The sequence below is a fragment of the Hyperolius riggenbachi genome, chromosome 5 (assembly GCF_040937935.1).
Source record: "Hyperolius riggenbachi isolate aHypRig1 chromosome 5, aHypRig1.pri, whole genome shotgun sequence".
NCBI lineage: Eukaryota > Metazoa > Chordata > Amphibia > Anura > Hyperoliidae > Hyperolius > Hyperolius riggenbachi.
The window spans coordinates 381,648,305-381,666,057 of record NC_090650.1 but is presented as its reverse complement, the minus strand read 5'-3'; the positions used below and the strand labels follow the sequence as shown (position 1 = coordinate 381,666,057).

General features: G+C 46.4%; 1 protein-coding gene across 1 annotated transcript in view; it reads left to right on the top strand.

Moving 5' to 3' along the window:
• CDH17 (cadherin 17) overlaps positions 1 to 17,753 on the top strand; it is a 129,222-nt gene that overhangs the window by 41,351 nt on the left and 70,118 nt on the right. Inside the window, exons 4-6 of the mRNA XM_068237661.1 lie at positions 1,866 to 2,004; positions 5,793 to 5,951; positions 9,567 to 9,757. Of these exons, the coding sequence (XP_068093762.1) occupies positions 1,866 to 2,004; positions 5,793 to 5,951; positions 9,567 to 9,757 (489 nt within the window). The remainder of the gene's footprint in view (positions 1 to 1,865; positions 2,005 to 5,792; positions 5,952 to 9,566; positions 9,758 to 17,753) is intronic.

The window sequence follows — 17,753 nt, the reverse complement described above, 5'->3', positions numbered from 1 at the left end:
ATTTACCGTTTTAATGTATTTTCGGTAAATAGCGTTTTATGATACATTTATCGGCAGAACGGTGCGCCATTTTTCTCCCTGCGCCATTTTTAGATGGACCCATTTTTCCTTGCCACCAATGTACCAATTGTTTATATTAAATGACGAAGATGGAAGCAAGATGGAAGCAAACATGAAAGGTAGGAGGAAGGGAAGCTTGAATAAAAACGGTACAAGAAGGATGAAAGAAAGAGAGGATGGAATGAAAGAAGGGAAGAATAGAAGAAAGAAAACATATAGAGAAGATCGAAGAAAATGAGGAGGTAGGCTAAGATATGAGTGGAAAGTTAGAAGGGAATGAATAGGATGAAAAAAAGATGGAATGAAGGAGGAAAGTTGTACAAGGGGTCAGAAGGAACGGAGTGATAAAGGGAGGTAGGAAGAGAGGGGAAATAGAAGAGTAGGTAAAAAGGAGGGAAGATTTAATGGATGGGATAAGAAGGAAATGGATGAGTTAAGGAGGGTGGTAAGCTTTAATTAGCATGAAATGAAAGAAGGATGGAAAATAAAGATAGAAAAAAGGCGTAAAGTTGGAACAAGAGAAAAAAAGATAGGAAATATGGAATGATATAGAAAATATGGAAGCAGAGAAGAGCAGAGAAAAGGTAAAAAGGATGAAAAGATAGTGGGAGAAAAAATAATAGAAAAAAAGGAAATATGGAAAAGGGACAATGATGAGGCAGGAAAAAGTAAGAAGAGAAAGAAGAAAGTATAGAAATAGAGATGGAAGGAAGAAGGAATGGTAAAGCAGTGAAATCTAAATGTGATTTCATTTTCAGTTGGAGAGCGATTTTATGTTTTTATAACTTTCAATAAGACATGGTGGAAAATTTTCATTGAGTTTTAGAAAAAAAAAAGTGGATTGGTTTGATTTCTTAAAGAAAATAAAAGGTGAAAATAATCTGACAACTGTATCTATCCTCCTTCTCCAAAAATGACTTTTTTTTTTTTTAGATATCCCACAGTTTTATTTTATATTTAAATCTACTTTTTAAGTTTTTACTGTTTCATTGTCTCTGCTCAATGACACATTCATTGAAGTATGCCACTTGACACTTTTAATCTCTTTTCTGTTCTCAGAAGCCATTTTCTTCTAGGAAAGTGTTTGATGGCTGTAATTCCTTATCAGTCAGGGTTACGCTATAGTCTGACCCGGTCCCGACCTGGACAGAAGTTGTCACATGCATTCCTGATGTTTAACTCTTTAATGCAGAGAAAGAACACAGCATAGTTATTTGTGTGTGTGGCAATGTACAAACACAGCTATTTCATCATGTTACATGTTACCTCATGTTTCCTTCAAAGGACACCTGAGCTGAGGGGTATGCGGAGGCTGCCATATTTATTTCCTTTTAATCAATACCAGTTGCCAGGTATCCTGCAGACCTTCCTGGCTTCAGTATTGTCTGAATCACACACTTGAAATAAGCATTCGGCTAATCTAGCCAGACTTCAGTCAGAGCACCTGATCTGCATGCTTGTTCAGGTTATATGGCTAGACATATTAGAGGAAGACGCTCAGCAGGACAATCAGGCAATGTGCATTGTTTAAAAGGAAATAAATATGTCAGCCTCCATGTCCCTGTCACTTGAGATGTGGTTTAACCTCTTCTGGACGGTGATTGAAATCTACACCCTGTTTAGGAGCTGTTATTCCTGTCAGGGTGTAGATTTCAAAATTAGGAAGGGGCAAGATGTTCAACTTATTGTGTCTCTGGGACGGGCAGCAAGCGGGATAAGAAAAAACACTGACAAAATGTATAACCCTTTCATATGGCATGCATTTTAATACTGATGTTAAATGAATGTATTTAAATATGTGTCAGGTGAAAACTGTGGATTCTGACGGATGGGTTGTTGAGGGACCAAGATCTGTTACCATCATTGTTGAAGACATCAATAATAACATCCCAAAGTTTAACCAGAGCGAATATTATGGTCAGGTGCGGGAGAATTCAAGACCAGGTAAATTACACTACAATTTACACTACAGTGGAGGACATGGTTCTTAGCAACCAATAAGACTTCAACTTGAAATCACTCGTTCCTTACTTTCTGCCCATGTGCTGCCTATTTTCCGCTATTATTTCATAACTTTTCTCCTTTTCATGCTTGATGCTCATATATTATCACTTTGGATAGTTCTCTGTAAACCCAGGAGACAATACAGCATGTATCTTGCAGCGGTCTTCAGAGAGTAGTATTGTGTACTGAACAGTTATTTTACTTTTTAAAGCGTACTTTCTCTTAAAGTGGAGCTGAACTCTTCCACAGGACAAAAGGAAAAATAGAGAAATGCACCCTGTATGTATTAAGAGAGTTTAGCCTGTCTTATTCCCTCTCATCTGTGACTAATCACAACTGTAATTTGATCTCTCAGCTGTGTCAGCTGGCTGCCTCTGCAGAGCAGCTAATTTGTAAACACATGATGTTAACCCTATGTCTGCTTCCATGAAAGCAGGAAGTAGACACACTGCAGATTTATTGCAGGATTTGTATCAGATGTAACAAACTAATGTTTTTCTTTAAAGGTTATTATGCTGTTGCTTATCTTTTAGAGCAGAGAGGAAGTTCTGAGTGCAGGTCCGCTTTAAAACCACAAGCAGATTCTAGCTTTATTAAGATGAAAATGAATTAAAATTGCAGAAGATCTTGCAATTCAAGCAAAGGCATAACAGAATCAGAATCAGAATCAAATTTATTTCGCCAAGTGTGGTGGTAGCCACACTCGGAATTGTTTGTGGTACACATCGGCATTGTGCATAGTGCGAGAACATCAAAAACACATAGTAATGCAATACACATACAGTACATACATTGACATAGGCATTGAGATAAGAAGTAGTGCAATACACATACATACATTGACATAGAGAAACACCGTAGTGCAGGTGCATGTGCAATGAAGAACAGACATAGAGAAGGTGCGTAGCAGCTGAGCCAGCTAGACAGTTGGTTAGTCCTAGGAGCGAATGTATACAGAATGAAGAACAGCCACAGAGTCGGTGCATGCAGGCTGACTAGTCCAGGGTGACTGGCCTGCTGTGTGCAGGGCTCGAGTTCAGAAGGTGCACTGCTTGGGGGAAGAAGGAGTTCCTGTGCCTGGAGGTTTTGGTGAAAATAGCTCTGTAGCGGTGGACTGAGCGCATGCGGTTGAAGAAGCGGCTGCCTGGATGGTGGGGGTCTTGCGTGATTCTGTTAGCCCTTGACCTCAGCCTGGATGCGTGCAGGAGGTCCAGTGGTGGCAGGGGTATACCGATGATTCTTTCTGCGGCCTTGATTACCCTTTGTAGTCTGTACTTGTCACTTGTGGTGGCGCCTCTGTACCAGACAATGATAGAGGAGCACAGGATAGACTCGATGGTGGCAGTGTAGAAGCTTGACAATAGCTCCTGCGGCATGCCAAACTTCCTTAGTTGTCTTAGGAAGAACAGCCGTTGCTGAGCCTTCTTCTGGCATTTAGTGGAGTTTTCACTCCATCTCAAGTCATTGGTGATGGTAGTGCCCAAGAACCGAACACTTGATACTCTGCTGACCTCGGTGCCATCGATGAAGATCGGGTTGAGCGGAGGAGGGCGCTTTCTGAAATCCACGACCAGCTCGACAGTCTTTGCAGCATTTAGGACGAGCATGTTGTCCTTCCACCAATTGCAGATTCGCTCGATCTCCCTGCGGTAGGTGAGTTCATCCCCTCCACTGATGAGGCCGAGTATGGTGGTGTCATCTGCGAATTTGATGACCCTAACACAGTCGGCAGTTAAGGTACATCGGTTAGTATATAGAGAGAAAAGTATCGGAGACAGAACACACCCTTGCGGGGCGCCAGTGTTTGTGGTCCTCACTTGAGAGTGGCAGCTGCCGAGTTTGACTTGTTGCGTCCGGTTCGTGAGGAAGTCCTTGAGCCAGGCGCAGAGAGTTTGATCGAGCCCGAGTTGTCCTAAGTTGTAATGCAGTATGTCTGGGCAGATTGTATTAAAAGCAGAGCTGAAGTCTAGGAAGAGGATCCTAGCGTAGGTGTTGGGTTTGTCTAGATGTTCCATGATGGATGCTAGACTGATTTTGATGGCATCCTCAATGGACCTGTTTGCTCTGTAAGCGAATTGAAGTGGATCTAGGAGGGCATCAGTGGAGTCTTTCAGATGACTGAGGACCAGTTTTTCAAAGATCTTCATGACAGTTGGGGTGAGGGCAACAGGTCTGTAGTTGTTGAGGTCCGTGGCGCCTGTTTTTTTGGGTACCAGGATTATGGTGGACCTCTTGAGGCAGGGAGGTACTTTGCCACCCGACAGGGATTTCTGAAATATGGCCGACAGAACAGGGGTTAGCTGTTACAGAGGTGTAAAACAGGCCTTGGTCCTTAATAAGGACTGAAATCAGAAAGAAATTGCATTGTTTGTATCAGAAAGAACCTCTGGTAACATAAGGCCTGGTTCACATTTGTGCTAAAAAACTGTTCTCGGATGAGAAGGGAACGAATCAGAACGGATGCGGATAGACCCGATGTTAACCTATGGATCCATTCACATTTGTCCGTTCAAACGGATCTGTTCTGCACGTCCCATTGAACAGCCCGCAAGTTTCCTGCAGACCAAATTTTCCAGACGGCTGAGCCCAGCGGAATGGAAACGGAAGCTGAAGTGCTGTATTGGGGGCAATGAGAAAACGGAACGTTTCTTCACACTAGTGAAGAAACTGACTTCTCTAAATAGAAAAATACACTTTGGCGGTGGGAGTCCCGGGGGAGGGGGGAACGGAATGAAAGTAGCGGAATGCAAACAGAGTGGCAACGGAGTGAAAACAAATCCAATCGGCTGGTGATGAGATCCGTTGTCACAGATCCATTTGCCTCTCCAAACACAAGTGCAAAATGATTTACAGGAGACAAAAGACAAGACCAAGAAAGACCATCCAAGGATGGCATATACGCTTAGATTGCCACCCAGTGTGGCACACAGGTTAATCCCTCTCTAATCTGAATCTAATTAGAGAAGGATCGAGTCCCCCCCCCATATACTGCATACAGATTTTCAATGCAATGCAATGCAACACTATGCGCTGGTGATCTACCACTGCTCCCCATCGTGTCTAAGGGCCTGTTTCCACTACACCTAGGCGAATCCACATAGCAAAAAATGATTGCGAATTCACATGCATATGCAAATTTGTGTGCATTTGCGGGAGTTTTTTTCATGTGAATTCGCCTGCATAGGCAAGTTTATTTTCTATTTTCCTGTTGCCATTCATTAATATAAACATTCGCAGGCAAACCACATACGCAAAACCGTTTAAAAAACCCAGCGGGAACACGTAAACGGAGTGGAAAATTGTTATAGAAGCAGAGTTTTCAACTGCTGGGGAAGTGAATTTCACCTGTAATGGAAATAGGCCTATTGAACTACATACTTCGCCATAGTGGAAACGGGCCCTATGCTTTGAACAGTGGTAATCCTTTACTAACTTTTTCCCTCTTCTTCTTATACCTCTCATACTGTGGATGTTCTTGGTAGGTTTTGTGACACCACATGAATTGTTATGTATAGAGTACTTGGTGGGCCTCGTGTAAAACTTGCACTGGGGCCCATAGCTCCTTACCTATGCCACTGGATGTCATTGTGTATAAATACATTAACAAATAAATGAAAAGATATGCTGAAAGCACCATACATTTCTAGAATGACCGTTTACCTCATGTTGTTACCTCATGTATTATGGTTATTCTCAGAGATATGATTTTCATTGTCTTTTCCTCACAGGCATAGCATTTATGTCAGTTTATGCCACTGATGAGGATGACCCGTCAACACCGAATGCCCAGATGGTTTATAAAATCATTCAACAGATCCCAGACCCGCTGAAGATCATGTTCTTCCAGATTAACAACATCAGTGGGGAAATCTCCACGACGATAAACGGTACATGCTGCAAAGTTCATTAAAATAAAGAAGGCTCCTGATAGATTAACTTTAGCCCAGCCTACAGCTGACTGGGCTGCTTAGGCTGCAAAAGGAGGCATTTCATTGATAAAACACGTAGATTGTGGTTTCTAATCCACTTCATCCGCTTAGTTTGTCTCAAAGGAAAAAAGGTTAATCTTTTTGAAGCCAAACAAGGCGGAATGACCATATATGGAACTACAATCAAATTAAAAACCGCCGTCTGGTTTTAGGCTGTCCAATCTTTTTGCGCAGGTTGAAGCTTTGTTTGATTCTCCATAGAACTACATCTGTCTCATGTCTATGACACCCAACCAGCGTTTATTTCCAGGGATGCTGGGATAATAATCCCGACATCCATACACTCACATTACAGGGAGGGTGTTTCTGCATCTTTATTTTCCAGCCGCCATCACTGTCTATGATCGAGTATTGTGATCTAAAAAAGCAGGAGGATTACAGGGAGTGCTGATCAGACCAGAAAGAGATCACAGATATCTGAAAAACATTGAGACTTGGTTGGTGGGGGGTTGGAAGGACAGAGGAAGTTCTTAGATTGCCCATTTCCAAAATCGGTCAAGACACTCGATTGGGCATGCTAAGCTTGGTCACAAGGGCTTGCTCAGATGCACGATGCATTTGATTTCCCAACGGATCTCCGGTTGGTCTTCCCCCCAGTGTATGTGTAACCACTTTGGCCTGTGGTGAGTGTTGTAGGCTCACCTGTCACATCAGAGTGACTTCTCACCTCTTCCTGTGTCCCACGTCTTTCACCACTGCCAACAGGGGTGTCTGCACCACGAGACACTGCCATATGTACTGATGTCACTACATGCCACGGTGTCACCAGGTGCAGCCCCTTGCAGTGGCAATTCAAAAAGAAGCCGGACACAGGAGGAGGCAAGAAGTCATGCCTGCGACACTCATCATGCATCCCGGGGGAGGGGTCTGGTGGGGGGCACACATTATATGGGGCATTGCTAGGATGATTTCCAATAGATTTCAAGTTGAAATCTATTGGAAAACCGTCTGCAGTGTGTGGGAAGGTAAGAGATCCCTCTCTGATCAGATTCAATAGATTCATTCACGGAGGTATCTACCTGATGGTCGATCTGGTGGCAAAAAGTTTTGAGAATGGCACAAATGCAGGCACCGCATAGGTTTGGCCACCATAGAGGTGTCCTTGTTAAAGTGGATCCGAGGTGAACTTTTACTCATTGCATAATTGTGTTCCTTTCATATAGTTTATAGGGCATTCCTCAAGCCAAATACTTTTTTGTTTTTGTTTTAATACTCTAATTCCCTATAAACTAAAAAGCCACGCCCACAGGTTTTCAGAGAGCCAAGGCAGTAGCAAGGGCTCATGGGAGCTCAGTCTGGGCAGGAGGAGGGGGAGGTGTTACTAGCCATTGATTTCAGAGGCAGAGGGGAGGAGGGAGGAGGAGAGAGGATTAGGCTGATGGCTCAAGATACAGATAAGCCTGCCTCTGTGTAATGTTTACAAACATGGCTGCTGTCATTGTATCACAGGAATAAATAATCATATTCTATTAAAACTGTTTGCAGCTAGATTTGCTGTGTACACCATCTAAACCTTACATAAGATATATAGACAAGTTACTTGTTATAGTTAGTTTTTCATCTCGGATCCGCTTTAATATCATGAATTAAGGGAAATTTGTGCAGTTAGGGTTTGGCATTGGTGGAGGGTTTGGTTAGGGTTAGACATTGGTAAGGGGGTTGGTTAGGGATCAGTGGTGTGAAGTGGGTAAGGTTTTTGCATGGGGGGTTGGTTAAGGTTAGGCATCGTTGTCGGGGGGGGGGGGGGGTTATTCGGTTAGGGTTAGACATTGGTTGGGGGGAGTGGTTAGGGTTAGGGTTAGGCATTGGTAGAGGAAGGGCTTGTGTAAGGATAGGGTTAAGTGTAGCCATAGTAAAATATTGTTATCGGAATTACCACTGCCCAATAGTAGAATAGAATATATGCAATATCAAAGCCCTCAGTCATTTGGGCACCAGGTGTCACCAGGTATTGGATAAAAATTAAGGAACTTGATGGCACTTTTTCATGTTACGTTCCAAGCAAAACGCTAATGGTCAGAGAGTGGAGTGGATTTTCTCATTTTATTCAGTATAAACACAAAGTGGTACAAAAAAGTAGGTGTACAAAAGTGACTCCAACTTGGTAATGCAGTGTACATCATAAGCATATAATCAATACAATGCATAAATATTATCACAATAGGTACCGTTCATGACTGCCGTCGTTTATTTTCCCTTGGGTCAGCAGGTCAGGATAAAGTCCGGCCTTCTACACAACTCCGGAGGGATTAGTAGTGATATTTCTTAAACATGGAGACCACGTTCTATCACATTTCTTTGGACAATTTGTGTTGTTATACTGTATGTCAAACAATATAGGGGGATGGCTGCATTGACCACTGCCTTCCATGAGTAGATAGGGCTTAAAATAGTTTTCCATACTTTAGTAATTTCTCTTCTTGCATACTGTAGTAGCAGAGCATTCGCACCAGATATTGGGTAGAGCTTCTGGCAGGTGAGCCATCCAGCAGCCTCAACCCTCAATAGCACCAGAGTAGGTGTGTAGAAAATACATCTCTAATAGTATGTACTGTATAATATCAAACCAGTATTTATAAATACTGGGACAAGCAGGCCTGGATTTACATCACAGGAGCCTATAGGCACAGATGTCCTGGCACCCTAGACTTCACCCTCCATGGACCCACAAGCACCTGCTGAACAGGACCGCACAAGTATGTTGGCTGTCCCAGCTGTCACTTCTCCCTTAGTTCCCTGGTCATAGGTAACTACAGATGTCCCTTAGTATTATGTAGCCCGAGCTTTCCACGGAATTAAGTAGCTAGAGGTGCCACCAGGTATTCAGTAACCTGAGGTGGCCTTGACTGATGGGAGTTCTGGTCAGTGGAATGCAGAGAAGCTCTCTTTTACACTCTGTTCGGGACTCTGCATAGGGAAGGAGGGAGGGAGGCACTAGGGGAGTGGAGTGAGCCGCCTCTCCATCATAAGGCGCCTGTAGGCACGTGCCTACAGTGCATTATGGGTGAATCCAGCCCTGGGGACAAGCCCAGAATATGTAAAAAGAAAAAAAAAGACCCAATATCCCTATTACATTTTCCACAGAGTTTGCCACAATTATTTTAAGATGTGAGATATGTTCTATGCAAGAATTTAATTGGATTAATCGATCCCCAGCTGAGATCGGAATTTTTACAAAGGAGTCCAGAATCAATTGTTATCATCTACTGTATGACAGTTATATCTAATATCCAATTATTCTTATATCTGACCATCCCTGGGGATTCCTGACCCATAATCTAAACATATATTACGGACAATGGATTATCCACTCTCTCCACCAAAAGAGTTTTCTCACATTGACATGATTCTAGCATTGGTACAGCTTCTTGGAATTGCGACTGGAATGCATGGCGAACTTATAGATATCAGATTAACATACAGTTAGGGAGACCAAACTTCTGCCATGGTGTCTTTAACGCACTGTCTGGAAATTGACTTTGGTAGTAACATTTTTTTCCTTCTCACAAACAGGAACTTTAAATTTGAAAGCAGAAAACAATATTAAATATGAACTTCTTGTATTGGTTTCGGACTTGGCTGAGCGGCCCTTCAGCTCCAACACAAAGGTGTACGTCACAGTGACAGATGACCTATGGAAAAAGCCAGCACCCGTTACTATCGAGGAAAACTCAGTGTTGCCCCACCCCCACACTATCACAAAGGTACAAAGGTCAACCAGTCAAAATTGTTTAACTGTGTTTTGATGGCATTATATACACTATGTTGTTGTCCACCTAGGGCTTGATTTACTAAGCGGTGCTAACCTACTTAGCACGTCTAAAGTCTTTAGGCGTGCTAACCAGGGTGCTAAGTAGGTTAGCACCAGTTTTCTCAATCAGATCGCGCGCTAAGTACCGTGCGCAAAGTTTTGCACGCGCAAAGTCCTATGCGCGCGCTAAGTCCCATAGGCTTTAGTGGGCACTTCGCGCGGAGCGCCCTGCAAAGTTTTGCGCGCGGTACTTTGCGCACGATCACTACTTCTCACATTTCAACTGAGTTTAGATGTGCTAAGGGCCAGTGCTAAAGTTAGCACCGTTTTGTAAATAGAGCCCCTAATGTTTTTCTTACATTTTTGCTTTAATGGTGTGATGCAAAAAAAACTGTTATCTGGCTGAGGAAGCAATGCGGATAAGGGATGCAGGTGAATGGAGGCACAAATAGAGTAAAACAATATATTAAAAAGTTTATAACATGGATGTGGTAGAAATGGACACCTAGACACTCCAAACGGACACAGATATCAATATATTTTTTAAAGTATAACACCAAACGATTTATTTATACACTCCATAAGTTTGCAACGCATTTCGCAGGCGTGAACCCACTTCTTCAGGCAGTTCAAATAGGAGTATATAGCATTCGCTGTCCGGGTCTGCACTAAGTGCCTCTGTCACACAGAGGCGCTCTGTCACACAGAGGCGCTTAGTGCAGACCTGGACAGCAAATGCTATATACTCCTATCTGAACTGCCTGAGGAAGTGGGGTCACGCCTGCGAAACGTGTTGCAAACTTATGGAGTGTAAAAATAAATCGCTTGGTGTTATACTTTAAAAAATATTGATATCTGTGTCCTTTGGCGTGACTAGTAGAGGTGTAGCGAACGGTTCGCCGGCGAACGGTTCCAGGCGAACTTCGGGGGTTCACGTTCGCCTGCACCAGGCGAACTTTTGCGGAAGTTCGATTCGCCCCATAATGCACTATGAGGGTCAACTTTGACCCTCTGCATCACAGTCAGCAGGCACATTGTAGCCATTCAGGCTACACTAAGCCCTGGAGCCCCACCCCCCCTTATATAAGGCAGCCTCCGGCGGCCATTACACTTACTCGTGTGCCTGCTAGTGAGAGGAAAGGGACAGCTGCTGCAGACTTTTTCTCCTAGGCACAGAGTAGTTAGGTTCTAGGCTGCTTTGCTTGCTCCTGACTGATTATTATTGCTTTTAAAGCACCCAGCAACAGCTCTTTTCAGAGCTCAACCTGTACATTTTTATTTTTTTTCTGTGTGTCAAACTGACACTTTTGTTGCATGCACAGCCTTGCTAATTGATAGTGTGTGTGCCACTGCCAGCAGCCCAGCACATTCAGTGACTACCTGTGTGTGTGACAGGGAGCTGCACATTGTACTACCCAGTACTGCATATACCCCAGTACCTGTTGTGTTTACTTAACCCACCTCATCACTGCATATACCTAGCTTTGTGTTGAGTGAACCCAGCTCACTGCATCTAACTACCCAGTACCTGTTGTGTTTACTTAACCCACCTCATCACTGCATATACCTAGCGTTGTGTTGAGTGAACCCAGCTCACTGCATCTAACTACCTGTTGTGTTGAGTGTGAACCCACCTGGCCACCTCGCTGCATCTAACTACCTGTTGTGTTGAGTGAGAACCCACCTCACACTGCATCTTAAGTACCTTTACTGTTGAGTGAACCCAGCTCACTGCATCTAACTACCCAGTACCTGTTGTGTTTACTTAACCCACCTCATCACTGCATATACCTAGCGTTGTGTTGAGTGAACCCAGCTCACTGCATCTAACTACCTGTTGTGTTGAGTGAGAACCCACCTGGCCACCTCGCTGCATCTAACTACCTGTTGTGTTGAGTGAGAACCCACCTCACTGCATATAGCTAGCATACCCCCGAGATGGACAAAATGGACAAACCAGGTAGAGGAAGAGGTAGAGGCAGACCCAGAGGAAGGCCACCAGGCACCGGCAGGTCTGTGGCTGTGCGAGGTGGTGTTGCTGTGATTTCGTGCGGACCTGCCCCAAAATACAGTGCTCAGAAGAAGGCACGTGCCATCACTTCCCAAAATCGTGAGGAGGTGATTGAGTATTTAACACAGAACACCTCATCTCCCGCAGCCACCAGCGCTACAACAAGCACCACATCCGATGCATTTGACACTTCGCAGGAGTTATTTGGTGGTGGTGGTGAAATCACTTATTCCCAGCCACTACTGCAACAACAACAAGAAGGCGCAGGTACACCACCTCATACGTCTGAGTTAGGTGGCGATAGTATGGACGTAACGTGTGTGGATGGGGATGATGGTGGACCACCTGAAGTTGGTGCACTTGAGGAGGTGTCTGAGGAAAGTGCAGCTGGCCAGGAGGATTATGATGACGATTATACGGATACCACATATGTTCCCGGTAGAGGAGATGACCAGGTGGACAGTTCAGAGGAGGAGTCAGAGAGGAGTAGGAGGAGACGACTCCATGATAGAAGCAGAGGGAGCTCGTCCTCAGAAACAGCTGGGGGCAGTGTCCGGCGCCATGTATCACCAGCTATGGCCAGCCAGCACACATGCCCTTCAACGTCAGCTGCTGATGCCACCCTAGCGCCATCACCCCAGGGGGGTTCAGCGGTTTGGAAATTTTTTCACATGTGTGTCTCAGATCGGAGCAAAGCCATCTGTTGTCTCTGCCAGCAAAAATTGAGCCGTGGAAAGGCCAACTCTCACGTAGGGACAAGTGCCTTACGAAGGCACCTGGAGAGAAGGCACAAACAGCTATGGCAAGAACACCTGAGGAAAAGCAGCACCCCTCAAAAGACAAGCCACCCTCCTTCTCCTCTTCCTCCTTGAGGTGCATCATCTTCATCCACTTTCTCCCTTGCACCTTCACAGCCACCCTCCTCCACACTGCCTCTTCCCTTGAGCGGTTCCTTCTCCTCTGCCCACAGCAGTACCCAGCTGTCCGTGAAGGAAGTATTTGAGCGGAAGAAGCAAATGTCTGCCAGTCACCCTCTTGCCCGGCGTCTGACAGCAGGCGTGGCGGAACTATTAGCTCGCCAGCTATTACCATACAAGCTGGTGGAGTCGGAGGCTTTCCGTAAGTTTGTGGCCATTGGTACACCGCAGTGGAAGATACCAGGCCGCAATTATTTTTCACAAAAGGCCATACCCAAACTCTACCGTGCAGTTGAGAGGCAAGTGGTGTCATCTCTGGCACACAGCGTTGGGTCAAGGGTCCACCTGACCACGGATGCCTGGTCTGCCAAGCACGAGCAGGGCCACTACATTACATACACAGCCCATTGGGTCAACCTGGTGACCGATGGCAGCAAGCAGGGAGTACGTGGCTGCGCAGAGGACCGACTTGTCACACCTCCACGGCTTGCAGGCAGGCCTCCAGCCACCTCCTCTCCATTTGCTCTCACCGCTTCGCTGTCATCATCCTCCTCCTCCTCCTCCTTGGCTGGTGCCGCCATCTCCTCTCCAGCTACACAGCCCCAGCACCCCAGGGCCTATGCTGCATGCCAGGTGCGACGGTGTCATGCAGTGTTAGACATGTCTTGCCTGAAAGCGGAGAGTCACACTGGAGCAGCTCTCCTGGCTGCTCTTAACAAACAGGTGGAGCAATGGCTGACCCCGCACAAGCTTGAGATCGGCAACGTGGTGTGTGACAACGGCAGCAATCTCATTGCTGCGTTGAATTTGGGAAAGCTGACACACATACCCTGCATGGCACATGTGCTTAATCTGGTCGTGCAAAGATTTGTGTCCAAGTACCCAGGCTTAGAGGATGTCCTGAAGCAGGCCAGGAAGTTGTGTGGGCATTTCAGGCGCTCTTACAAGGCCATGGCACGCTTTGCGGAGATTCAGCGTAGAAACAACTTGCCGGTGAGACGCCTGATTTGCGATAGCCCGACTCGCTGGAATTCCACCCTGCTGATGTTCTCTCGCCTGCTAGACCAGGAGAAAGCCGTCACCCAGTACCTGTATCATTACAGTACAAGGACACAATCTGGGAGGATGGGGATGTTGTGGCCCAACAACTGGACACTGATGCGAAATGCATGCAGAGTCATGGAGCCCTTTGAGGAGGTGACCAAACTGGTGAGTCGCGATGAGGGCACCATCAGCGACTTGATCCCCTACGCCTACTTCCTGGAGCGTGCCGTGCGTAGAGTGGTGGATACAGCTGTGGAGGAGCGTGAACAAGAAGAGTTAGGGCAGCAGGAGTCGTGGGAGCCATTTACACACGAACCCGATGTTTTCACAACACCGGCGGCAGCACAGAGGGGGGAGGAGGAGGAAGAAGAGGAGTCGTGTGGGGAAGGAGAGGAGTCAGACTCTGATGATGGTGATGATGAGGAAGGTGTTTCTGTGGAGGAGGAAGAGGCGGCGGAAGGAGAACAACCGCGGCAGCCATCACAGGGGGCTTCTGCTGCTCCACCTTCCCGTGCTATTGTTCGTGGCTGGGGGGAGGAAGAGGAGTTGCGTCCCGTCACTGAGGAAGAGCAAGAGGAGATGGAGAGTACGTCTGCATCCAGCTTTGTGCAAATGTCCTCTTTCATGTTGTCCAGCCTGTTGAGGGACCCCCGTATAAAAAAACTCAAGACGAATGACCTGTACTGGGTGGCCACGCTACTAGACCCTTGGTACAGGCACAAAGTGGCGGACCTCTTACCAACTCAACAAAAGGCGGAAAGGATGCAGCACTTGCAGAACAAGCTGTCGATGATGCTTTACAATGCATTTAAGGGTGATGTAGCTGCACAACGCAATCAAGGTACCACTGGCAGTAACCCTCCTCCTCCCAAGTCCACGCAGGCAAGGACAGGACGCTCCAGCGATCTCAGGGTGATGTCGGACATGCGGACGTTCTTTAGTCCAACTCCTCGCCATAGTCCTTCCGGATCCACCCTCCACCAACGCCTGGACCGGCAGGTAGCCGACTACCTGGCCTTGAGTGTGGATGTAGACTCTGCGAAAAGCGACGATGAACCCTTGGACTACTGGTTGCGCAGGCTTGACCTGTGGCCAGAGCTGTCCCAATTTGCCATACAACTTCTCTCTTTCCCTGCCGCAAGCGTCCTGTCAGAAAGGACCTTCAGTGCAGCTGGAGGCATAGTTACTGAGAAGAGAAGTCGCCTAAGTCACGACAGTGTTCAGTACCTGACCTTTATTAAAATGAATGAGGAATGGATCACGGAGGGCTACTGCACGACCGAAGACTAAGTCAGTCCCCACACACAGCATCTCTGCCTGCAGGCCGCTTGACTGCCTTCTCCGCCACTACCAACAGGGTCCAGGACTCTAGGCGGATTCCTGAATTTTTAAGGCCGCTGCTAGCAGCGGCCGCTACACTAATTTTTCTGGTGCGTGTACATGTGCCCATCCCCCTTCGTGATCATTACCTTGCCGCGGTGAAGGGGCTTGCGCATCACAATGAAGCAATGACCGCCGGCTATTTGAGTGTCTCGGGTGGGGGTGGCACACAAAAGATAATAAGGTCGTTGCTTCATTGTGGTCAGACCAAATTTGATCAGCTGGACAGTCACTGTTCTGTCATTCAGCTACATCAGCCGGGCGAGCATATGGGCTGAAAAGCCACCATCACCTGCACTCTCGTCACGGTGCGCACCAGTCCAGCACGGCCGTCACTACACAAACGGCTGTTTGCAGTCACTGCATACCTTTCACTGCATCTGTGACTGCACATTATACCTGCATAACTTGCACTTGAATGGATACACTTTTAAACAATTTAAAAATACAACCATGTAAACTTTCAAACAATTTAAAAATACAACCATCTATCATTTTCAAAAAATATAAAAAAAGGGCAAAAAAACTTGCCCTCCGTAAAACATTCTTGGCAAATGCTTTCGACTTGGTTTGTCTTCCGCTGGCTCAAGGGTCCATCTGACCACAGATGCCTGGTCTGCAAAGCACGGTCAGGGCAGCTACAGCATGGGTCTCAGCAGGCTCCCACTTCGGGCCGGAATCCAACCTTCATTCCCTGCGGCGACAATGGCAGACTTGCCCTCCATAACGGATTCCCGTTAAAGGATTTAAAGTTAATTCATTTCAATTAGGGCCGCAAAAAGGTCCTCCTGAGTCCTGTATTGTTATTTTTGGTCACTACCTCGGGGCGGGCGTGCATGCCTGCCTGCCTCCCTCCTTGCCTGGATGTGTGGTGGTAGACGTTGATCAGGCTCCAACTCCGGAACGCAATACAAGAGGGAGCTCGTCCTCAGAAACAGCTGGGGGGCAGTGTCCGGCGCCATGTATCGCCCGCTATGGCCAGACAGCCAACATGCCCTTCAACCTCAGCTGCTGATGCCACCGTAGCGCCATCAGCCCAGGGGGGCTCAGCGGTTTGGAAATTTTTTAACGTGTGTGTCTCAGATCGGAGCAAAGCCATCTGTTGTCTCTGCCAGCAAAAATTGAGCCGTGGAAAGGCCAACTGTCACGTAGGGACAATTGCTTTACGAAGGCACCTGGAGAGAAGGCACAAACAGCTATGATTGGCAAGAACACCTGAGGAAAAGCAGCACCCCTCAAAAGACAAGCCGCGGAGAACAACCGCGGCAGCCGTCACAGGGGGCTTGTGCTGCTCCACGTTCCCATGGTATTGTTCGTGGCTGGGGGGAGGAAGAATGGATACACTTTTAAACAATTTAAAAATACAATTATCTAAACTTTCAAACAATTTAAAAATACAACCATGTAAACTTTCAAACAATTTAAAAATACAACCATCTATCATTTTCAAAAAATGTAAAAAAAGGGCAAAAAAACTTGCCCTCCGTAAAACATTCTTGGCAAATGCTTTCGACTTGGTTTGTCTTCCGCTGGCTCAAGGGTCCATCTGACCACAGATGCCTGGTCTGCAAAGCACGGTCAGGGCAGCTACAGCATGGGTCTCAGCAGGCTCCCACTTCGGGCCGGAATCCAACCTTTATTCCCCGCGGTGACAATGGCTGACTTGCCCTCCATAACGGATTCCCGTTAAAGGATTTAAAGTTAATTCATTTCAATTAGGGCCGCAAAAGGTCCTCCTGAGTCCTGTATTGTTATTTTTGGTCACTACCTCGCTCGAGGCGGGCGTGCATGCCTGCCTGCTGCCCTCCTTGGATGTGTAGTGGTAGCCGTTTCTCAGGCTCCACACCGGATTCCATCCCTCATTCCCCGGCCATTAACCGGGGTCACAAATGGCAGACTTGCCCACCTCCATATGATTCTCGTGAAAGGAATGTGGTGTCATCTTTGCCCGCCATAACTGGTTCTCGTTAAAGGATTTAAAGTACATTCATTTCAAATACACAGCAGGGCCTCGAAAGTCCTCCTCCTGTATTGTTATTTTTGGTCACTACCTCGGGGCGGGCGGGCGTGCATGCCTGCCCGCTGCCCTCCTTGGATGTGTAGTGGTAGCCGTTGCTCAAGCTCCACACCGGATTCAAACCCCTCATACCCCGGCCATTAGCCGGGGTCACAATGGCAGACTTGCCCGCCTCCACAGGATTCTCGGTACTGAACAAGTACACAGCAAGTAGAAAATGTAATTTAAAAACAAAACGTAAGCTTTTTAACAATGCCATGGAAAGTTGAGAAGGAAGTCACACATTACCTGACATCACTGAGTGAGGAAGAGCAATCTCGCCATGTTGCGCAGTAGTCCAGCATGGCCGTCACTACACAAACAGCTGTTTGCGGTGTGTTACACAGTGAGTTTGGTGTGTCAGTGTGAAGCAGTACTCTAATTACACTCCCTGATTGATGTATACACATGCAAGATGTTTGAAAGCACGTTAGGCCTGCAATTTAGCATTCAATGTGATTTCTGCCCTTAAAACGCTGCTTTGCGTCACATCCAGATTTTTCCCCGGGACTTTTGGCATGTATCCCACTCCGCCATGCCC